We start from the raw sequence: 17,639 nt of genomic DNA, 5'->3' as shown, positions 1-17,639 counted from the left end.
GCACACAGACACACACACACACAAACCACTTCACATCTGAAAAGAAAAACAACCAAGAAAGGTCTACACAGTTTGTTTTTGCTGCGTGTGGAGTTTTTTTTTCCTAAATCACATCTGACTTGGTGTTAAAACATCAACCTTTGGCCAAAATACTCTTAAAACAAAGGCTTAATTGGTTCTGAAGTCGCCCTTTTGAAAAACAAGGGAAGTGTCTTCTGTGGGTCCTGACCTTGATTCCAACACTGCTCATGGGGTTGGAAGGAGTGTGGGAAGAGCTCTCTCTGGGGAGGCAGAGGAGATAGTGCCTAAACAGTTATCCAAGTCAACTACAGGGTATGCCTGGGAGGCACTGGAAAGGTGGACCCCTGGGTCCACCTCTGCGCTCAGCCTGCACGTTCTCTTCCAGGTTAATAGAGGCAGTGTGAGGAGTTCCCAGGAGCTGGGGCCACTGGAGCTTGGGCAAACTGGCCTCTGACCCCACTAAGATCTTTTTACTGCTCCCCTTCCTATGTATCACTCACATACCCAACCACTACTATGTTGGCGCATTTCAAATAGCATCACTTGAAATCCAGAGTTCAAGTCTCTCTTAAAAGGGCAATGCAAGCGAAGCACGTATCACTCTACAGTCTACTCCTGAGTCTGAACAACAGAACCTAACACATACAGTCCTCCGAAAGATGCAGGTGAGAAAGTAACTAGGGCCTTATATTCGTAACAGTGGGACACAGGAACAAATATCCATTAGGAACCCAAATATCCTAAAGCACAGAAAGGACACATACATCGTGGAATATTAAGTGATAATTTAAAAAAAAAAAAAAAGGGCAAACTCTTCCTACAGGAAATAACAGGGATGAAACCCACACATAATGCTGAGCAGAGCCAGACATGAGACTGTATTCTACACAATCCCATTTCTAAGACGCTAAAAAGGCAGGCAAAACTAATCCATGGTGATAGATGAAACTAATCCATAGCAAGAAGTTTTGTCAGCAGTGGGGGGAAACTCTGAATAAGCAAGACTGCAGGGGAGTTGTAATACTCTTTTGCAGGGCCCAACAAACTACAGCCTATGGGTCGAGTCTAGCCACTGTTTTTATAAATAAAGCTTTATTGAGACCCAGCTACATCTACACCTATTCCCTTAGGTATTGTTTTTGGCTGTTTTCACACACAATAGTAGAGTTGAGACGCTGCCACAGAGATTGTTTGGCCTACAAAGCCTAAAATATTTACTGTCCGGCCCTTTATGGAAAAAAGCATTCCACCCCATTCTACCTATTGAGCTGGGGGATGGTTTCATGGATGATCACAGAAGTAAGGATAAGAAGTTCATCCACCTCTCCACTAAAAATCTGTGCACTGTGCTGTACTTCAGTAAAACTCTCTGCAAGTCCAGAGAATTAAATATCTATGTCTTTTTTTTTTGAAGGCCTTTGAATTTGTATTTCAATTATATTTGTGTTAACCATTTAGGATGAATACGGCTTCTGTGCTGCTCTTGTCTTTTCAAACTGAGAGGAGCTGGGAGATTCTCAAGAGTGGGGAAGCTTCCAACACATCACTTGATATTGTGTCCAAATCTCTTGGAAGAATGACGCCTTCATAGGATCACTCAGTAGTTGCTGTTTGGTCACTGAGTCACGTCCGACTCTTTGCGACCCCACAGACTGCGGTGTGCCAGGCTCCTCTGTCCTCCACCATCTCCTGGAGTTTGCTCGAATTCATGTCCATTGCACAGAATCACTCAGAAGCCATTCACATAAGCGCTGCACTTGGCCAAGTCCTGAGATTACAGGAGGGACGGGAAGGGAAAGGAGTGGGAATCTCATGTGATACGTGGTGTCATACTACTCGAGGTTATTTTAGGGTATAGCTTAGGAGAGCAACCAGCTCAGCTCAGGCTGAAATACAGCATGTATTAAGGCTAAACAGTCTTATATTTCCAGAGAAGAAAATTCTGCCCCGACAAGCACGTCGCATGTAAGCCTTAGTGGAGAATGGGGGGTAGGGAAGACATCCGCTCCACTCTGCACCAAAGGAGGGCCATCCTCTTGTTCCACCACGACGTGGCTACTTGGCTGCCATGTGCCTGGGGGACAATTTTATTGTGTCTGAGGTTTCCTCTTTCTTTCCCTTTGCTTCTTTTGTTTTGGTTTGCCATTTAGCCTTTGGTGATCAAACTACAATCACAGCTAGACGCCTCTTGGCTTCCCCTTGTCCTGGTCCAGCAGAGACTGGGGGAGAATGAATACGCAAAGGCATGGCAGTGCTGGGTCTCTCATAAAATGTGTCTCTGTTTGCCCACATGGGCATCAGGCCTCGGCAGGGAAGAACAATACTACCTGTTCATGGAGGAATAGTAATGGTTTCAGTCCTCCAAACAATGAGCTCTGTAATTTACTCCATCTTCCTCCTGAGAACGCGCTTCACATGGCCCGCACCGTGCCAGGTGGTTTGGAGAAAGATGAACTGCCCGGTCTAACAAGAGACGCTTCAGCAACGGGTGTAAAGACACAACAGCTGCTCTGGTCTCGGCTCGTCTCCCAGTGACATGGCCCCAGCCAGCCTTTCCACACCAAGATAAGGGTCATGATGCTATCCAACCTCGACAACTCCCACACCCTGGGCAGCAGGACTTCCCAGCACGCTACTGAGATGTCGTGGGCCTCAGGACACTGTTCCTCATCCATTTACCATGGGTTAGGGTTTGGGTTTGTTCTCCATCCAAGCCCTGAGCCGGTACCTTTTTCCGGGAGCAAAATTCACTGTGCTGTTCATCAAAAGGAAGAAGGGTCCCCCAGGGAGAGGACCAGCAAGAACAGCAGCCTTGGAAGCCTCTAGGGGTGGAGGGCCACTATCAAAGAGCTGCACTTCCCCTAAAATACACACATGGGTCAGCAGCATAACTGCAGAAGGAATCAAAATATTTTTAAAGCAAGCTACTGTCACCTTGAAATGAGTACAAAATATTAGAGCCCCAACCGAATAACCGTGTCAGCCGAGCCCTACTTTTCACTGACGGAATAATTCACAATGGACCTGGGGCCAAGGGATACTGGAAAGTCTTCTCCAGGCAGTTATAGATTTGAAATAGCATAGCTACAAAGACGCGGTGTGGCTGTGGACCACATACGCACACACAAGTTATCTATCTGCACACGCAAGGGAAGAATGGAAACGCTATCACCAAGCGACACCAACTTCCACGGAGAGACGACCCCAAAGCCAGACTTGAACACTCCCAGGAGTTTCAAACACCTCCCCTCGAAGGGTTAACGCAGAAGCGGAAGGGCTCAAGAAGTTTCGGCACCGTCAGTTACACCATGAGGTCTATCCATCCTGGCCAGGGCCAGGCAGACAGACGAAAATCGTGTTAGTCTGGTCTCCCTCCACTACTGCACTCTGTTGGCATCAGTTCAGCTCTGAGTCTATATTAGTCCGTGATTTGTTTAGCCTTTGGATTTAAGAGAATGGAAGTACTACGTGAGCAGGAAACAGGACACTCAGCAGAAGCTCCGTCGCCTTTCCCTCCCAGCACTTCCAGTGTCATATATCAACAAGTCCGAGAGAAATCAACATTTCAGAACAATCAGGTCAAAAGTGATATTCTTAGCACCACTTAACATGATTTTGAGCCACCGGAAACAACTCCCTGGCTGTCACACAGCCTCTTCTCCCATCTCATCCCCCTTAATTCTTCCCATTCACACTGTCACCTCATTTGACTCCCAATTTAAGACCCCTCCTGAAGCAAAAAACAGTAGCCAAACTGGCGTCCGTGTGCCCATCGTGCCTGATCAAGATGCTCTTGACAAAAAAAAACATCGGTTTCTCCTGCTTTCTCTATCTTTAAATCATTTTAGCAGCTTTCCTTCTGCCTTGTTTCTTCTTTGCTCCCCACCTCCCCCAAAGAATCAACCACCACCACCACCACCACCATCATCATCCCCACCACCATCATCATCACCACCATCATTATCATCACCTCGGTTGGGGAAAGGGTGGAGGATAACAGACACAAGAGACCTACATATTAACAAATCAAACTTCAGGATCTCTTGCATGTCCTACCTGAATTGCAATCTGGTGTTCAATCGTTTTGTACGCAGAGTAATGTGTGCTCCCGGACTGTAAATGGAGCTGTAGAAAGAAACCAAATCAAAGCGTTCTGCTTATGTCACAAACTACAAGAAAACATCTTAAGCAGTTTATGAATAGCAGACAAACCTTCCTAGATTGAACTGCAGCCTTGGCATTCAATCAAGACCTGTGTATTTTTATTTGTTGCTATAAATAAGATGCTCATAATAATCTAAAGTTTTTTTTTAAAAAAGCACCTATTCAATAAGCAAAAGGGAGGGAGGTGGAGGGGGCCAGGAGTGAGGATCAATGACATGAAAAGGAAAGACGGATGCCCATTAAGACATAAAGGAAGCCAGTGTGCTGAGCAAGATGCTGCAGAAAAATTAACTGTGTGCTGCAAAAATCATCAGAATTGCGACACGTAGGCGAGAGGGAAAGACTGGGAGAGAGAGGATGTGAGAAGCCACAAGACTGCAAAGGTACAAGCCCCTCCCCCACTGATCCCCCTGCCAGAGTTTGAATAACTGGGCTCTCACCCTCAAACAGAATTCTATTTTGGGGAAAACAAATGTGGCAGGCAGAGAATTCAGGGGCCACCCGATGCCTTATACATTCTTTCACAATGACTAAGCTATCAGTCCCAGGACAGCTCAGGACAGCTCTTGCAACCCGCACGCACTCTAGGAATCCACACTTCCCCAAAGAGGGAGCCAACCAGTGCCCAAGAGCCACTGAAAGTTCTGAAGACCACCTATTCGGGAGCCCAAGGGTAAAGGTATGCCCTGGGTTCACCCAGACTCGGCCCCCCCACTGCCCCCTGCCACAGCAGAAGGCTAAAGTCTCTCCTGGGCCTTTCCCCTTGAAGACCTATAGATCCCCCATTAAAGAAGTGGGTAGCCCCAAATAAAAAGGAATACCAAGATGGCTCTCCAAATTTTTCTTTTCCCCAATAATACTTGTTAATCTTGGGCTCCTATCAATTGGGAAAACAAACACCATTTGCTGACTGATTTTATAAACAACACAACAATCACCAAAAGGTCTCAACAATATCTGAAGATGCATTTTAATTGCCCATAAACGAAAAAAATGATGAAGTGTCACATGGTCTTATGAAATTGCTGTCCATCCTCCTCACAGCAATAGGCAGATCAGCTGCATTTCCAAACACAGAACTGTATTACTAGAGCAAACTACTACTGTTATGACCACTGTGCTGTTTCTATTACCAGAACCTTCCCGTAAAGCAAAGCATTACCTAGCCTAAGTGAGTTTTAGACCCCACTATTTCGTATCTTGCTCCCTGTAAGAAAAATTATTCATTTTATATAGGTTTTTATTTGGGGGGTGGGGGCGGAATTCATATAAGAACTTCTGAACCAAGTCAAACTAAACACAACTCAGTAGTAATGAAAGTTTTTAAATAGCCTAAATCCATACGGCTCATGGGATAAGGCAGTACTGTTCCCAGTTGGGGATACAATGGGTTCTGAGACCATTATGTCTTTTCCAAATGAACAAAAAAACACTGCTTGTATAGATATATTAGGAGTCCCCCTGGTCTCAAATGTAATAGTAATCAAAGTTAAAAGGGAGCACAATAGAGGTTGGGGGGATATATATATACACACATATACATATTCCTTTACCTGTCAATGCAGAGTAATGAATCAACTCCCCAAAAGAACAAAAGATAAAGGCTGAGCCACTGAGATAAACCCCTCCCATGCACAGAGCTGCCCCTGCTGCCGCACCCCAACACACACACTCAGGAGCTATTCATCCAAAGTGAGTCCCTGCAGAAGACAGATGAACTTGCCCCCTCGGCCCCCCGTCCTTTTTGTGAAAACTGCCAGTCAGTAAGCGGAGATTGGACTAATTACTGTGACAATTGTGCATCGTGTTAAAACAACTTTTGTGCGCGGGACAGGTTCCTCTGCGAGTTTGGAATTCTTGGCTGAGACCAGCTCTGGTCGAGTGGAGCGGGGGACTCTCCCGCTCAGGAAAGAAGGCAACACTGAAAGCTCGTCCCCCTTTTCAGCCGGTTTTCTTCTTCCCTTTTCCAACTGCCTGATGCAGAGCTTAATGGAAACTTGTCCAGGCTTTTCTTCCCACAAACCCTGCGGAGCCCTGAGGCGATCTTGCACTCAGGGTAATCACAGAAATCTTCTATCATCAATTAAAACTGAATGGACACCTGATAACTAAGAAGACATCATGGAAACAAAATTTCATACGATCATGGCCTTCCAAACAAATTAGTGAAACTGTGGCTAATCAGAATTCAATTTTCACTTGTCCGGTTCCATACTTAACAACACAACTCCAAAGAGAAAGCTACTAATACAATTAAGACAGTAAAAATGCAGCTCCAAGATCCTTAAGAATCTGATTGTTGTTCAGTCTCTGAGTTGCATCCAACTCTTTGGGGACCCCATGGACTGTAGCCCGCCAGGCTCTTCTGTCCATGCGATTCCCCAGGCAAGAATATTGGAGCAGGTTGCCATTTCCTCCTTCAGGGGATCTTCCCCACCCAGGGATCGAACCCAGGTCTCCTGCACTTGCAGGCAGATTCTCAACAGGAATGCCCTAAGAATCTGGCAGGACAAAGCTAATTTCACCTTCACACACACCAATCTGCGTCCCCAAGCAATGTAACTTCACTCCTCAGGTGTCCAGGCACACGGAACAACGTTGACCAGCTCCTAAATCCATGCAGCACAAGCTCCAATCAGATCTTCACTCCTAACCAGAACCCACTGTGTTGGAGAGATTCTGAGCTAAACTTCCCCCAGCAACAGCGACGAAGACTTAAAATTTTCTCATTTCTCTGTTGCATTTCCACCCCCTCTTTTCCCAAATACTCTCTTCTAAAACACACTCTTTAAACGGCTTTTTCCCTCCCTGTAAAACACAGGGATGCCTTGTTCATTATAGTGTAGCTTTTTAAGACGAAGATAAAATACAAGGACCCAGTAAAAACTTGGCATTCCAAGATGGAACAATAATTTATTTATCTCCGTATAAAGCTAGAAGAAAGAACAAGAGAAGTTTGGCCCTCTGTGCTTTTGTTTGTTTTTGGAAGATATGGGGAGGCTGAGAGATCTTAGATGGCGAATTAAGGCTTATGTGATTTAAGAACCAGGTTCCCCCATGCCTGGATTCTTGGGATGCCCCCCCCTGCTCTGGTCACCTGCAGCACTGTCCATCACTTCTGCATCCAGCAACTGTGGCTCTTATGCCCTGAGCCTGCACCATGCCCTAATGTGGTGCCTACCCACCACCCCTAGCCCCGATCCCAGCCACCTCCTCAAGCAACACCAAATGAGAACTCCAAGGTACTTCTCATGTTGTGCCTTCCTGTGAAACTCGCAACAAAATACACCTTCCCTTCCAGTGTGTTTGTTCACAGTGGCCAAGCCCACCCACCATTCTAACACTCCCAGATGACCCAGCCATGTCTCCCCCAGAGAAAGAGCCATGGAGTGCTCTGCACAGTCTGGCACATGTTCTCCAGCGAAGCAAAACCCAATATTTCACAATCCACCCCCTTCCTTATCAAGAAATCCTATCTTGATTTATCTTGTCTCATTTCTAAGTACTACTGGCCCTAACTTTGATGTTTCCAATACAAGACATAGAGATACCCAGAGATGGGAGAATAGCAATGCAGCTTTTTCAGCCACAGAGATCTCATCCTCAAAGGCAACTCAAAAACTTGAAACCCTCCATTGGGTTTTCCAACACTTAAGTGAACTTCCTGTAGGATGAAGATTAATTTTGTATGCCTACTCACTCCACTAAACTGGGAAGAGGGGGAGCATTTGCTTTATTTCCATTTTTATGAATCACCTAGCTTTCTATTAAAAAAAAAAAAAGAAGAAGAAATCCAGATTCATTTCCTAAAAAGTTCTAGTTTAGGGGAATTCTTGGTTCACCTTCCTCCCCGCTGTAGCTACCACCAAGAGGCACTTGTAAGTTTAATTTACATGCCATTAGCACAAAAGACAAAATAGGGGCCTAAGTATATCTAAGACCTTTTCTTAGGTCACCAGTCATTTTTCAGGACAGTGACAACACCCCCAAGCCCTATGCTGGGAGCCTCTTACATTTAGTGGGAAATAAACTTCTGACCAGGTCTCTGGGTGTCTGTCTCCCTACCCCTTTAAAAAGTGCCAAGGGGGCTTCTAACTTCTACACGGAAGGCAAAACCAGCACAGACTGGTAGGTATGGAGGCTTAAGCATTCCTGCAAAGATCCAGACACAGAACATCTGTACCCTCCTAAAACAACAATTTAACAAAGGCAACCCCTTTTCTCTTCCTGGCTTTCTCCAGAAATTGTGCTACAACAAAACACACGCCTTTAGACACAGGAACAATCTCTCCTACTGTCTCGACGTTCCATCAAATGTCTATTTACCCTCATTAATTTTTTCTTCTCTTTTCCTCAACCTGAAACCATCAGCCATGAGTCAGAGAACGATCATTAACTTTTACAGCTTTCATACACATCCACCTACTCACATTGGGGGAAAGAAGTATTGACTTGCAACACTGCCTGAGACCAAAATTCTCTAAGAAAAAAAAAAGGTAGAGAAAATCACTCTGAGAAAGTTGTATCTATAGGTCTATGGGGGGGCGGGGTAGCTACATTTATTATTTATTTTTTCCCTACTGTGGTGCAGTCACTGCAAAAAGTTACAGTTGAACTTGGTTATGGTGATGGGCATTTCTGGATTTGTTTTTTGAGGGAAAATTAGATGATTTTCTTTAAACATCAAACCATAATTACAGTTCTTAAACTGTTCGGGGGAGAGAAGAAGAAAGTGAAGCAAGTTTCCTGCTTTTGTCCAAAACACATTTCCAGCATATAAACACACGTGGGCTAAAGTGCTAAGACATGTTCCTAACACAGCATTTCTCATTAAAAGTTGCTACACTAACACTCTTAAAATAATGCCCCGTCATTACTCCACTTAGCAGTCACAGTGCTGCAACTCATAACGAATTAATTTGCATTAATGTGGGTTTCATGTGTCCTTCCCTGGGTATGCCATTGTGATTCAGGCTTAATAAAACTGACAGGACAATAACATAGTGCCTTTTATTTCACTTTCCCAAATAAACCGACCCACCCAAAGACCCACACAAATCCTCTCGATTTTTTAAAGCATTTTGCTAATATATTTAGTACATCATAATTGGCCCAGCACGCAAGAAGCTAGTTATCTTCTCAGTAAATATTTATAGCATCACTCTTTCCCATTCATTCTGCATTTTCTTAGAGAATCTCACTGTAGCCTACATCTGCAATTCATTGACTTTACAATTTACCACATGTTGGGATGGGAGAGGTCTTAGCTCTATTTGAATCACTACACAAATATGCAAGTGATTTATCGGTTTCAAACTAAAGACTCCAAGAGAAGGACTTCACTTTTCCTGAACATTACTTCTTCTGGCAGACCATGAACAATTACAGTTCGTACTAATTAAGCTCTGTAAATGTGCTGTGCCTTACTAATGCCTACCAGGCCTCAAATTTATTTTCATGATGCCAAACTTTAGCAAGCAATTTTAACTCCTTCAGAGCTGATCCCATTAACAGCCATCCCTTTTCCCTGCAGAAAGAGTTGTGTGGGGCTACTTCATGACCAAAAAAAAAAGAAAAGAATAAAATATAAAAGACCAAATTACCAGCCCCAAATCAGATATGCCTAAGGAAGAAAACAGCCTATCCTAGGAAAACCGAAGAACACCAGGGCTGATAACCCGTTCAAAGATCCCACAGCCCCATCTCTGTAATGAGCTGTTAAGGGATTCATATCTGTCCCAGAGGGCTAGTAAGTTTCTGCATTCCATTGATTAGAAAATAAAACCGTTCAGCCTCGGTCTTTAAGTTTGGGTTGGATGGAGCGAAGGACCCAGCCAGAAATGAGAGCCATCAGCCCCGCCCCTCTTTGCCACAGTTTCCCACACACCTCGGAATCCCACCCCCCCTTTGCCATGTGGTCACACACACACTAGGACAGCCCACTTCTTTTTTAAGAATAAATGACAATGCGCAAGGTAACTGGCCATCTCTCTCACATCGGGGGTCTTCACCACAGATGCCCCATCCCCAGACTCTTGCACGGTGGGAAGTCACATATCTGCTGCACAGAGCTCTTTGGGTGAAAAGTAGATTGGAACCAGTTTTTACTGAGCACATCAATATGGTTGTTAATACCATCCCCCACCCCACCTCCCAGTCATGGTATTTTCACCTCTCATAAGAAACTTCTAACTCCTAATTTCAATGAGGCCATTTTTGTCAAGCCCAAATCTCTGCCGCATCTTTTTATGCCTTTCTAACCTTTCTTAGACAAGCATTTATTCTGCCTTCTCTGTTACTTTTCTATGTCCTCCACCAAGACACCACTGCACATTTCCCAAATGAATGGCCTTCCCATTCCCAAAGCAAACTTGGATTTTTTTTCTCATCTATTAATTCTTTTAATCAATTCTCCTCACTCCATGTCACTTTTCTTTTAACCCTCACGTTAACTATTGCACTATGCAATTGCGTGCGTTTTCCCTTCCAGCTCAGTGAAACATCATTTAAATTGAAGGGCAGCCTCCCATATCAGGTTTCTTTAAGTATTCTGGGAAATAAGCACAATAAAGACAACAGGGTCTCAAAAAAAAAAAAAAAAAATCAAGAAAGAAAGGAAAAAGGGATAAACCAGAAGAAAAGGAAAAAAGATCCAAACACCTAGAGCAACTTTGCTTTTGAAAAACATTCGTGCAGAGCCCCCACTGAATTTCCATTCCTGAAAGTGCTCTTTATAAATGTGTATAACAATAGCCTGGAGGAAAAGTACAAGTCAGCTGCCAAAGGAGGAGGGGGTGTCTGTCTCGGCTGGCTCAGATTGTAGGGGTGGGGGTCAGAGGCAGGGGAGAGGGCAGCTTTGGTGATGGGTTGTCCCCACCAACCCCCCAATCTCATTGCTTATAATTAGTGAGAGAAATTTGAGCTACTGCCAGTGTCTGCGGACCTTGAATATTATAAGGCCAACGTGGCGTCAAATATCTTAACATTCATAAGTGTTATGGGCTGTAAATAAAGCCTGTGGATTTATGACCCGGTGGTGCTTGCCAGCAAAGGACTAGGGCACATTTCTTTCAGCAGACCTGTCGAGGTGCGAGTTTGCCTTTGGTTGTAAAATTAACCATTTCCTTCACAAATGTGCTCAATTATAAGTCAGAGTTGAAGACGGACTTACACGGTTGCCAATATCCACTCCCAGAAGAAACTCAGACGCCCACATCACACACCCCTTTCAAAAAGAAAAGCCTCAAGAATTTGATTCATCCCCCTCCTCCTCCAAACTTCTGAAATGTGTCACCTCGAAACAGTTATAAATGCGGTTAAAGATATTATCTAATTCCACTCACCAAGACTAAAAAGCTTACACCTACTTCCTTGGAAAGTGCTTATTTATTTGGCAACGCTATGGTTTAAAGAAACAAAAAAGGAGTAAATCACTCCTTGCCTGAAGTCCCTTCCCCCAATATAATGTCATCTACTTCCTGTGTAGGAGAGTCTTTGCTAAATCCAGGTTGTCTCAGACTTAACTGCCAATAAACCAACTTCCACAGAACTTCCAGACAGCTGGGGAAAAGGTCCCCGGAGTTTTAGTCATGGTCCAGAAACACGCGTCCGCACAAAAATTTGCAGCTGTCCTGTCTCTGCAGTGCATTTTTAATGTGATTCGGGGGCCCCTGTTGTGAAACATCTGACAAAATGTAAAATCCTCTTAGATACCTTCCAGTTTACCCACTGAGCCTGTGTAAGAGGAGTTGCACCAACATTTCTCCACCAAGAAGTCTGGGTGCTTTTCGTATGCACACAGGCACCTCGTGGCATGTGAGGAAACATTCAAAACCTGGAAAGGCTTCTACTGTAATCTTTAAAAGCACAGCCTCTGGTGCAACTATTAAAATGCTGGTTTTCTAAAGCAAATATTTTTTTAATGGCGTGCAGAACTGCAGTTATCCTGAACTGCTAACAGAACAGCATTCTTGATCTGCCAGCCCCCGGAAACCTTCCTGTAACTTTTTCACAGCTTGCTAAGAAACAGAAAGCTGACCAGTTTCCAGCAGGGACTCTAAATGAAATCCATATCAGTAAAATTAAAATCAAGGTGGAAAACTCCCAGCCAGAGTGGGGGATTGTTTTTCTCCAAATCTTTTCTCCATCAGATAGGGGTGCATCAATGAAAGCTACTTTCCTTCAGCAGTCAAGTTTCCAAAAACACTTCTTTCAGATAAACACTCTAGGCTCCCGAATGCCTCATAGTTTTGTTTCTGGGGTTTTCAGAAGGCTTTCATTTCAACAAACTGTGGAAGCGCTGGCATATTAAATTTATAATCATTAAAATATGACTTATTGGGTGAATGTTGAGCCCATAATCCAAACTGCAGACATTAAACCCCAACCTAGAAAGATTAGCATGGAATTAATATTGCTGCCTTGAGATTGAAATCTAAACATGTTTGCCATAAATATTTCTCAAGGAGATGAAAAACAATTAGCATAAATACCAAAGAAGGGCAAGAACACCTGTTCTTTTTCAGGGCGATAAGCATTTTATTGTTCTCTATTTAAAATGTAATGACCTGTGTAATTACAGTAATATTACATTGTTATGGAGGGGCTTGGAATGTCACACTTTGAAAAGTGTTGTCAAAACAATCAGGGGTGAAGGTGGGGGGTGGGAGGACAACAGGGAAGGACCACCATTAACCCTTCACACTCCAAGGTCTAAATCTTTTGTATTAGAAAGGATTATGTTGTTTGAGCGAGGAGAAAACATCCATTTTTCACCAGGCAGAAAGAGAAGTTGCTGCCCAGCTAAATAAAACCCCAATGAATAGGCCCCTCTTGGTTTCCTTTAAATGCTGGATTCCAAGTTCTAAAATGAATTCAAGATGCTGCTTATTTATTTGTTCAACCTAGTAGCAAACAGTTTCAGCTGAAAAGCAAATAACTTTGGATCAAAGAAGATGCAAAAGCTCTAACAACCAAGTCCTTAATAAGAATTTCAAACCTAACTGGAATTTCGGCCACCAAATCCCATATTCTCATTTGACAGGAGGGAAAAATAAATGTAAAACTAGTTTTTCCTATCAACTTTAATACGGAAACAGTATTCTTATCTTTAGTATATACAAATGTTACCACAATTCTAATATTTGCAGTTCTATCACCTCTCATCTACTTAACCAGACCTCTCGCCTTAATGCTTTTTTGTATTCGAATCTTTTTAAAAGCCATTCCTATTACTGTATCAAAGGCTAAATTAACATGATGTAGAAATCTTTGTCATTTTAAAATAAAATTACTACTATCAAGCTTTATGGCGTCTCCAGCAATTAAAGCATTATTCTTGAGATAATGTATTATTCATCATAAGCCCATTTAATGATACTCCTTAATTCTTTACGTTCTTAAACAGAAAAGCAGAAACCAGGAACCCAAAGAGCTTGCTTTTGAAAGAATGCAACAGCTTACAGGTACACTCATAAGTAACAGAAAATATAGCAAAAAAAAAAAAAACCACCACCACCAAGGAGGGTTGGGAAAAGAATAGAGCCAATTTGTCTTTACACCTTGCCCTCAAAAACACACTCTATGAAGCACTACGAATTTCAGATGAGCATGAAAAGACCACTATCTTGCCTATAGATTCCTTCGGCAGCTGTATCAAATCTGGAATTGCAAGCCGGCCTTCTGATTGAAGAGGTCAGGAGTGACACATAACAGCCTCTCAGCCTCATTTCCATGTCTCTGCTTACCGGCTTAAATAAATAACTTTAATTTTGGAGCACATCAGCTAACTCAGGTAACAGACAGGAGGGAGGAAGGGCCTGTGCGCACAAAAGATGTCTGTTGGGTGTTTGACACGCAAATATTAAAACTGCCTCCTGAGTTCAGAAATGTCTTCTCAAATCTGATGTCACAGCACCAGGCCACCCGCTATGTCCGCAATTAAAATCACAAGACGCCGAGTATTCCTACAATGCCCACAAAGGGGACGGGGTGGTTGGGAGCTTTCCTTTTCGCACCGGGAAATCATTTATTTGCCTTTAACAATTTCCCTGTTTCTTAATTACAGCACAACACAACTGCTGGAGTTTCGGGAGACAGTGGGGCAAGCCTGCCAGCGGCCACAGACAGGAGTTTGCAAGGAGCCCAGAAGGGCCAGCAAGCCCGCCACCAAAGCTCAGTATTCAGATGGCCTTTCAGATGGCAAAGTGGATTTTAAAATAATATCAGAGAGACTTCCATCGTAGGGGGAGGGGAGGAGAAGAAGAAATTCTCAGGGTTACTTTGGAATGTCGCTTGGTCGGCTTGGTCATTACACAAACTCTCCAGTTCAAGATGCCCACGAGCTCCCAGGAAAAATACAACGTAGCCGGACTGTGTTTCGCCTCCAGCTGCAACCCCACAGACCGGCCCCTGACTCCAGAAAGCGCTGGCCATCTAAGAGGAGGTCGGGCTGAAACGGTCTCCCAGCTTCCCAAGCCTGCAGAAGCCTGGGCGCAAGGGAGGGCGGGGGGAATAATTATTTCTTTCCTTGCCGTAAAAAATGACCGGTCTACCATGCCCTTGCCATTTTTTTTTGCCGGGGCCCCAAAAAAACAAGTCAAACCTGATAGTTAATATTTTAATGCTTAAAAACACTTGTAGATCGGATCGACTCCTGTCCGGCAAGCCCTCGGCCATTAGCACCGAATCCACGGCTGCTGAACAGTGGGTGCACTATTTCAAATTGCTAGCTCGAGTTACCGAAAAAGAAAAAGACAAAAGTAGTGTGTGTGTAAATAAGAGGTAGGGGGACTGAGCCAGAGAAAGTGCAAAATAACAATCGAGAAGCCGGGCACAAACGTTTCGAGATCGCGTCTAGAGATTCGGGATCCACGCTTTTAAGAGCAGGGTGGGATGGGGGGAAGCGGTTCAGGGCGAGGGCAGGGGGCAGAGGTCGGTCGGGGAAGGGGGTGAGCCCTATTAACAAATGTCAGGGGTGGGCTCAGGGCGCACGCTGAGGGAAGCGCCCCCCAGAGCCTGGCACCCCGCTCCGCCCTGAGGCCCTCAAAGTTGGGTGGCCTGCGATCAGCAGCCCACTCCCTAGGACAGGCGCCCTGGGCCTCCCTCAGCCTCTCTACACCCTTGGGCCCCCGCACACCCTGGTCTCTGCCCCCCTAGGGCCCGCTGAGGGCCTTCGCTAAAGCTAGCGAGAGCAGACCTCGCTATATAACCCCAAAGCACCAAATTCCCTAGAAATACATCAAGTCCATCCGGAGGACGCCATCCCGGCTGCACACAACCCAAGAACCGCGGCTACAGGGGCCTCTCCACCCCGCGCGGCCCAGGAGAGCCCGAAGCCAGCGCGCCACGCCGCCGAGCCAAGCCACGGCGCCCAGGGCGCTCGCGGTCCTGCGGGGTGGCCCCCCGGAAAGGAAGCCCGGAGCCCCCCAAAGTTTGCAGTGGAACCCGTCTAAGGAAGCGTGACCTTCCAAGGGGAAAAGGGGAGGAGGGCTGAAAGCCAGCCACCGACACTAGAAAGCTAAGCAAATCAGCGGCCGAGAGAGAAAGCCGAGACGCTTCTCCAGGGCCCCGGGCTCCGCGCGCCCGCTAGTTCGCAAGTCCAAACGCCCGGAGGGACAATCCGCTCTCTAACACCGCGCGTCGGGCGCAGCCCAGTCACTCCGTCCCCGGCCGCGGCAGCCAAAGGGTTAACCGGGGGAAGCCCAAGACGCCACAGAAGAGGGAAGGAAGAGAGAGGGAGAGGGAGAAAAGAAAGAGCCACACAGTCATCTTCCCAGGGTGAAGAAACAAACACCACCAAAGGGGGCGGGGGCAATCAGAGCGCAGAAGGAAAAAAAGAAAAAAGTTCTTCTGATTTTTTTCCCCCCTACCACCACCCTAGCAGAGCCCTGCTTGGAAAGCAAAGTCTCCCCAACATCACGAGGCAACAAACTGAAAGCAAGAACATGGCGAAGTGCAAACACATCCCAGTCCACAAAAGGCAGAAAAGTTTGGAGAGTTTCGGGCTGCTGGGCCACGAGCGGGGGAAGGGAGGCGGGGAGGGGAGGAGGCGGGGAGGGGGAGGGGGAGGAAGGGGAGGGGGAGGAGGGAGGGGGCAGGGCAGGGGCCGCATGCGGGGCCGGGCGGGCGGGCTGCGGGCGGGGGGCCGGGCGCGGAGGCACTTACAGTTCGGGCGGTGGGCGAGAGCGATCCGTTGGGGAGGTAGGGGCTCGTCAGGTCGGGGATCATGATGAAGGGGTAGCCGGGATACGGTGGCCCCTTAAAGAGCCCTCCATCTTGCCTCTTGGCCGCTAACATGGCGGGGCGGCGAGGGGACGGCGGCGGCGGCCGCGCGGAGCGGGAGAGAGCGAGGAGAAACTTTTTAGAAAAGTGCCCCAGGTGGCCGGGGGCGCCCGGGGCCGGACCGGCGCACGGCCGGGCCGAGCGGGGCGCGGGGCCCGGGCGCGCGGGGCGGCGGGCCCCGGAGTTGGGGGCCGGGGGGGTGGGGCGCAGCTCCGGGCGGCTGCGGGGCCGCGCGGGGCGTACTCACCTTCTTCCAAACTTTCCCGGGATTTATCTCGGAAACTTTCGGAGCGAGGCGGAGGCCGTCTTTCCGCCTTCCCGGAGGGGTGGAGGTGGGGAGGGCGAGGGGCAAACGCCACGCAGAGGTTGGGGAGAGAAGGGGGGGAGAAAAAGGATCAGCGAGGTGGGGGGTTTGGGGTGAGGGGGAGAGAGAAAAAAACAAGGTTACAAGTTTTTGCAATGGTGGCCCCACAAGCACACGCCGCCCGCCTGGCCCTGCGGCGCCCCGCCGCAGCCCCCAGCCCCGATTTCTCCCCTCTCAGCAACATTTGCCAAGCCCAGGAAATAGATTAAGAACCCCACCAGCCCGAGGGGCTTTTCCTACCTCGGAATCGGAGGAGCTGTTTTGATTCGTTTCTGATTCATTGACTAGAGACGATTTGACATCAGCTAAATCCCTCTCCGCCGAGGAGTTTTCGGAGCTCTTCTCCTCCTGCTCGCCCTCGTCTTTGAAGGAAATCAGTTCGTCGTTGGCGCCTAGGTCATCTCCTCCACCGCCGTTCAGCTGCGGCATTTTTTTTCACCCACCAGCAGCAATTTTGGAAGAAAAATGAAGTAGGAAGAAAAGCAAAAAAAAAAAAAAAAAAAAACCAAAAAAGTTTTGCCCCCCCCAAAAAAAAAACTGCAAGAAAAAGACGAGTCCAAGGTGAACTTTTTTTCTGCTTTGGGGTCTTTTTCTCCTGGGGAGGGGAAAGAGGGAGGAGGGGAGGGGAAGGGGGGGGAGATCTTCTGCACGCGTGAGTTTGGGTTTCTTTTTTCTCTCGTTCCCAAGGATCCGATCAATGTGCAAAAAAATAATAAATAAAAAAAGGGGGGGTAAAAAAAAACACACCAACAACAACAAGAAGTCAGATATAAAGAGCAAAGGGGGGGGGAAGCCGAAGATACAGGAG

The 17,639-nt window shown here is 46.4% G+C and overlaps 1 protein-coding gene across 17 annotated transcripts in view; it reads right to left on the bottom strand.

Moving 5' to 3' along the window:
- The window catches only part of TCF7L2 (transcription factor 7 like 2), a 199,629-nt gene extending 182,349 nt beyond the window's left edge, over positions 1 to 17,280 (bottom strand). For 11 of the 17 annotated variants that reach the window (XM_068961282.1, XM_068961283.1, XM_068961284.1 and 8 more), the window contains exons 1-3: positions 17,072 to 17,280; positions 16,715 to 16,781; positions 16,351 to 16,475 (exon numbers count right to left, since the gene is read on the bottom strand). In XM_068961282.1, coding sequence (XP_068817383.1) covers positions 16,351 to 16,475; positions 16,715 to 16,781; positions 17,072 to 17,260 — 381 coding nt within the window. In that variant the 5' untranslated portion in view covers positions 17,261 to 17,280. Of the gene's footprint in view, positions 1 to 4,077; positions 4,147 to 16,350; positions 16,476 to 16,714; positions 16,782 to 17,071 lie in introns of all 17 variants that reach the window. The other 6 variants (XM_068961280.1, XM_068961281.1, XM_068961287.1 and 3 more) reach the window with 1 other exon arrangement.
- Between the last annotated feature and the right edge of the window lie 359 nt (positions 17,281 to 17,639).

This window comes from Capricornis sumatraensis, chromosome 23, assembly GCF_032405125.1.
Source record: "Capricornis sumatraensis isolate serow.1 chromosome 23, serow.2, whole genome shotgun sequence".
Lineage (NCBI taxonomy): Eukaryota > Metazoa > Chordata > Mammalia > Artiodactyla > Bovidae > Capricornis > Capricornis sumatraensis.
This window is presented reverse-complemented; position numbering and strand designations above follow the sequence as displayed.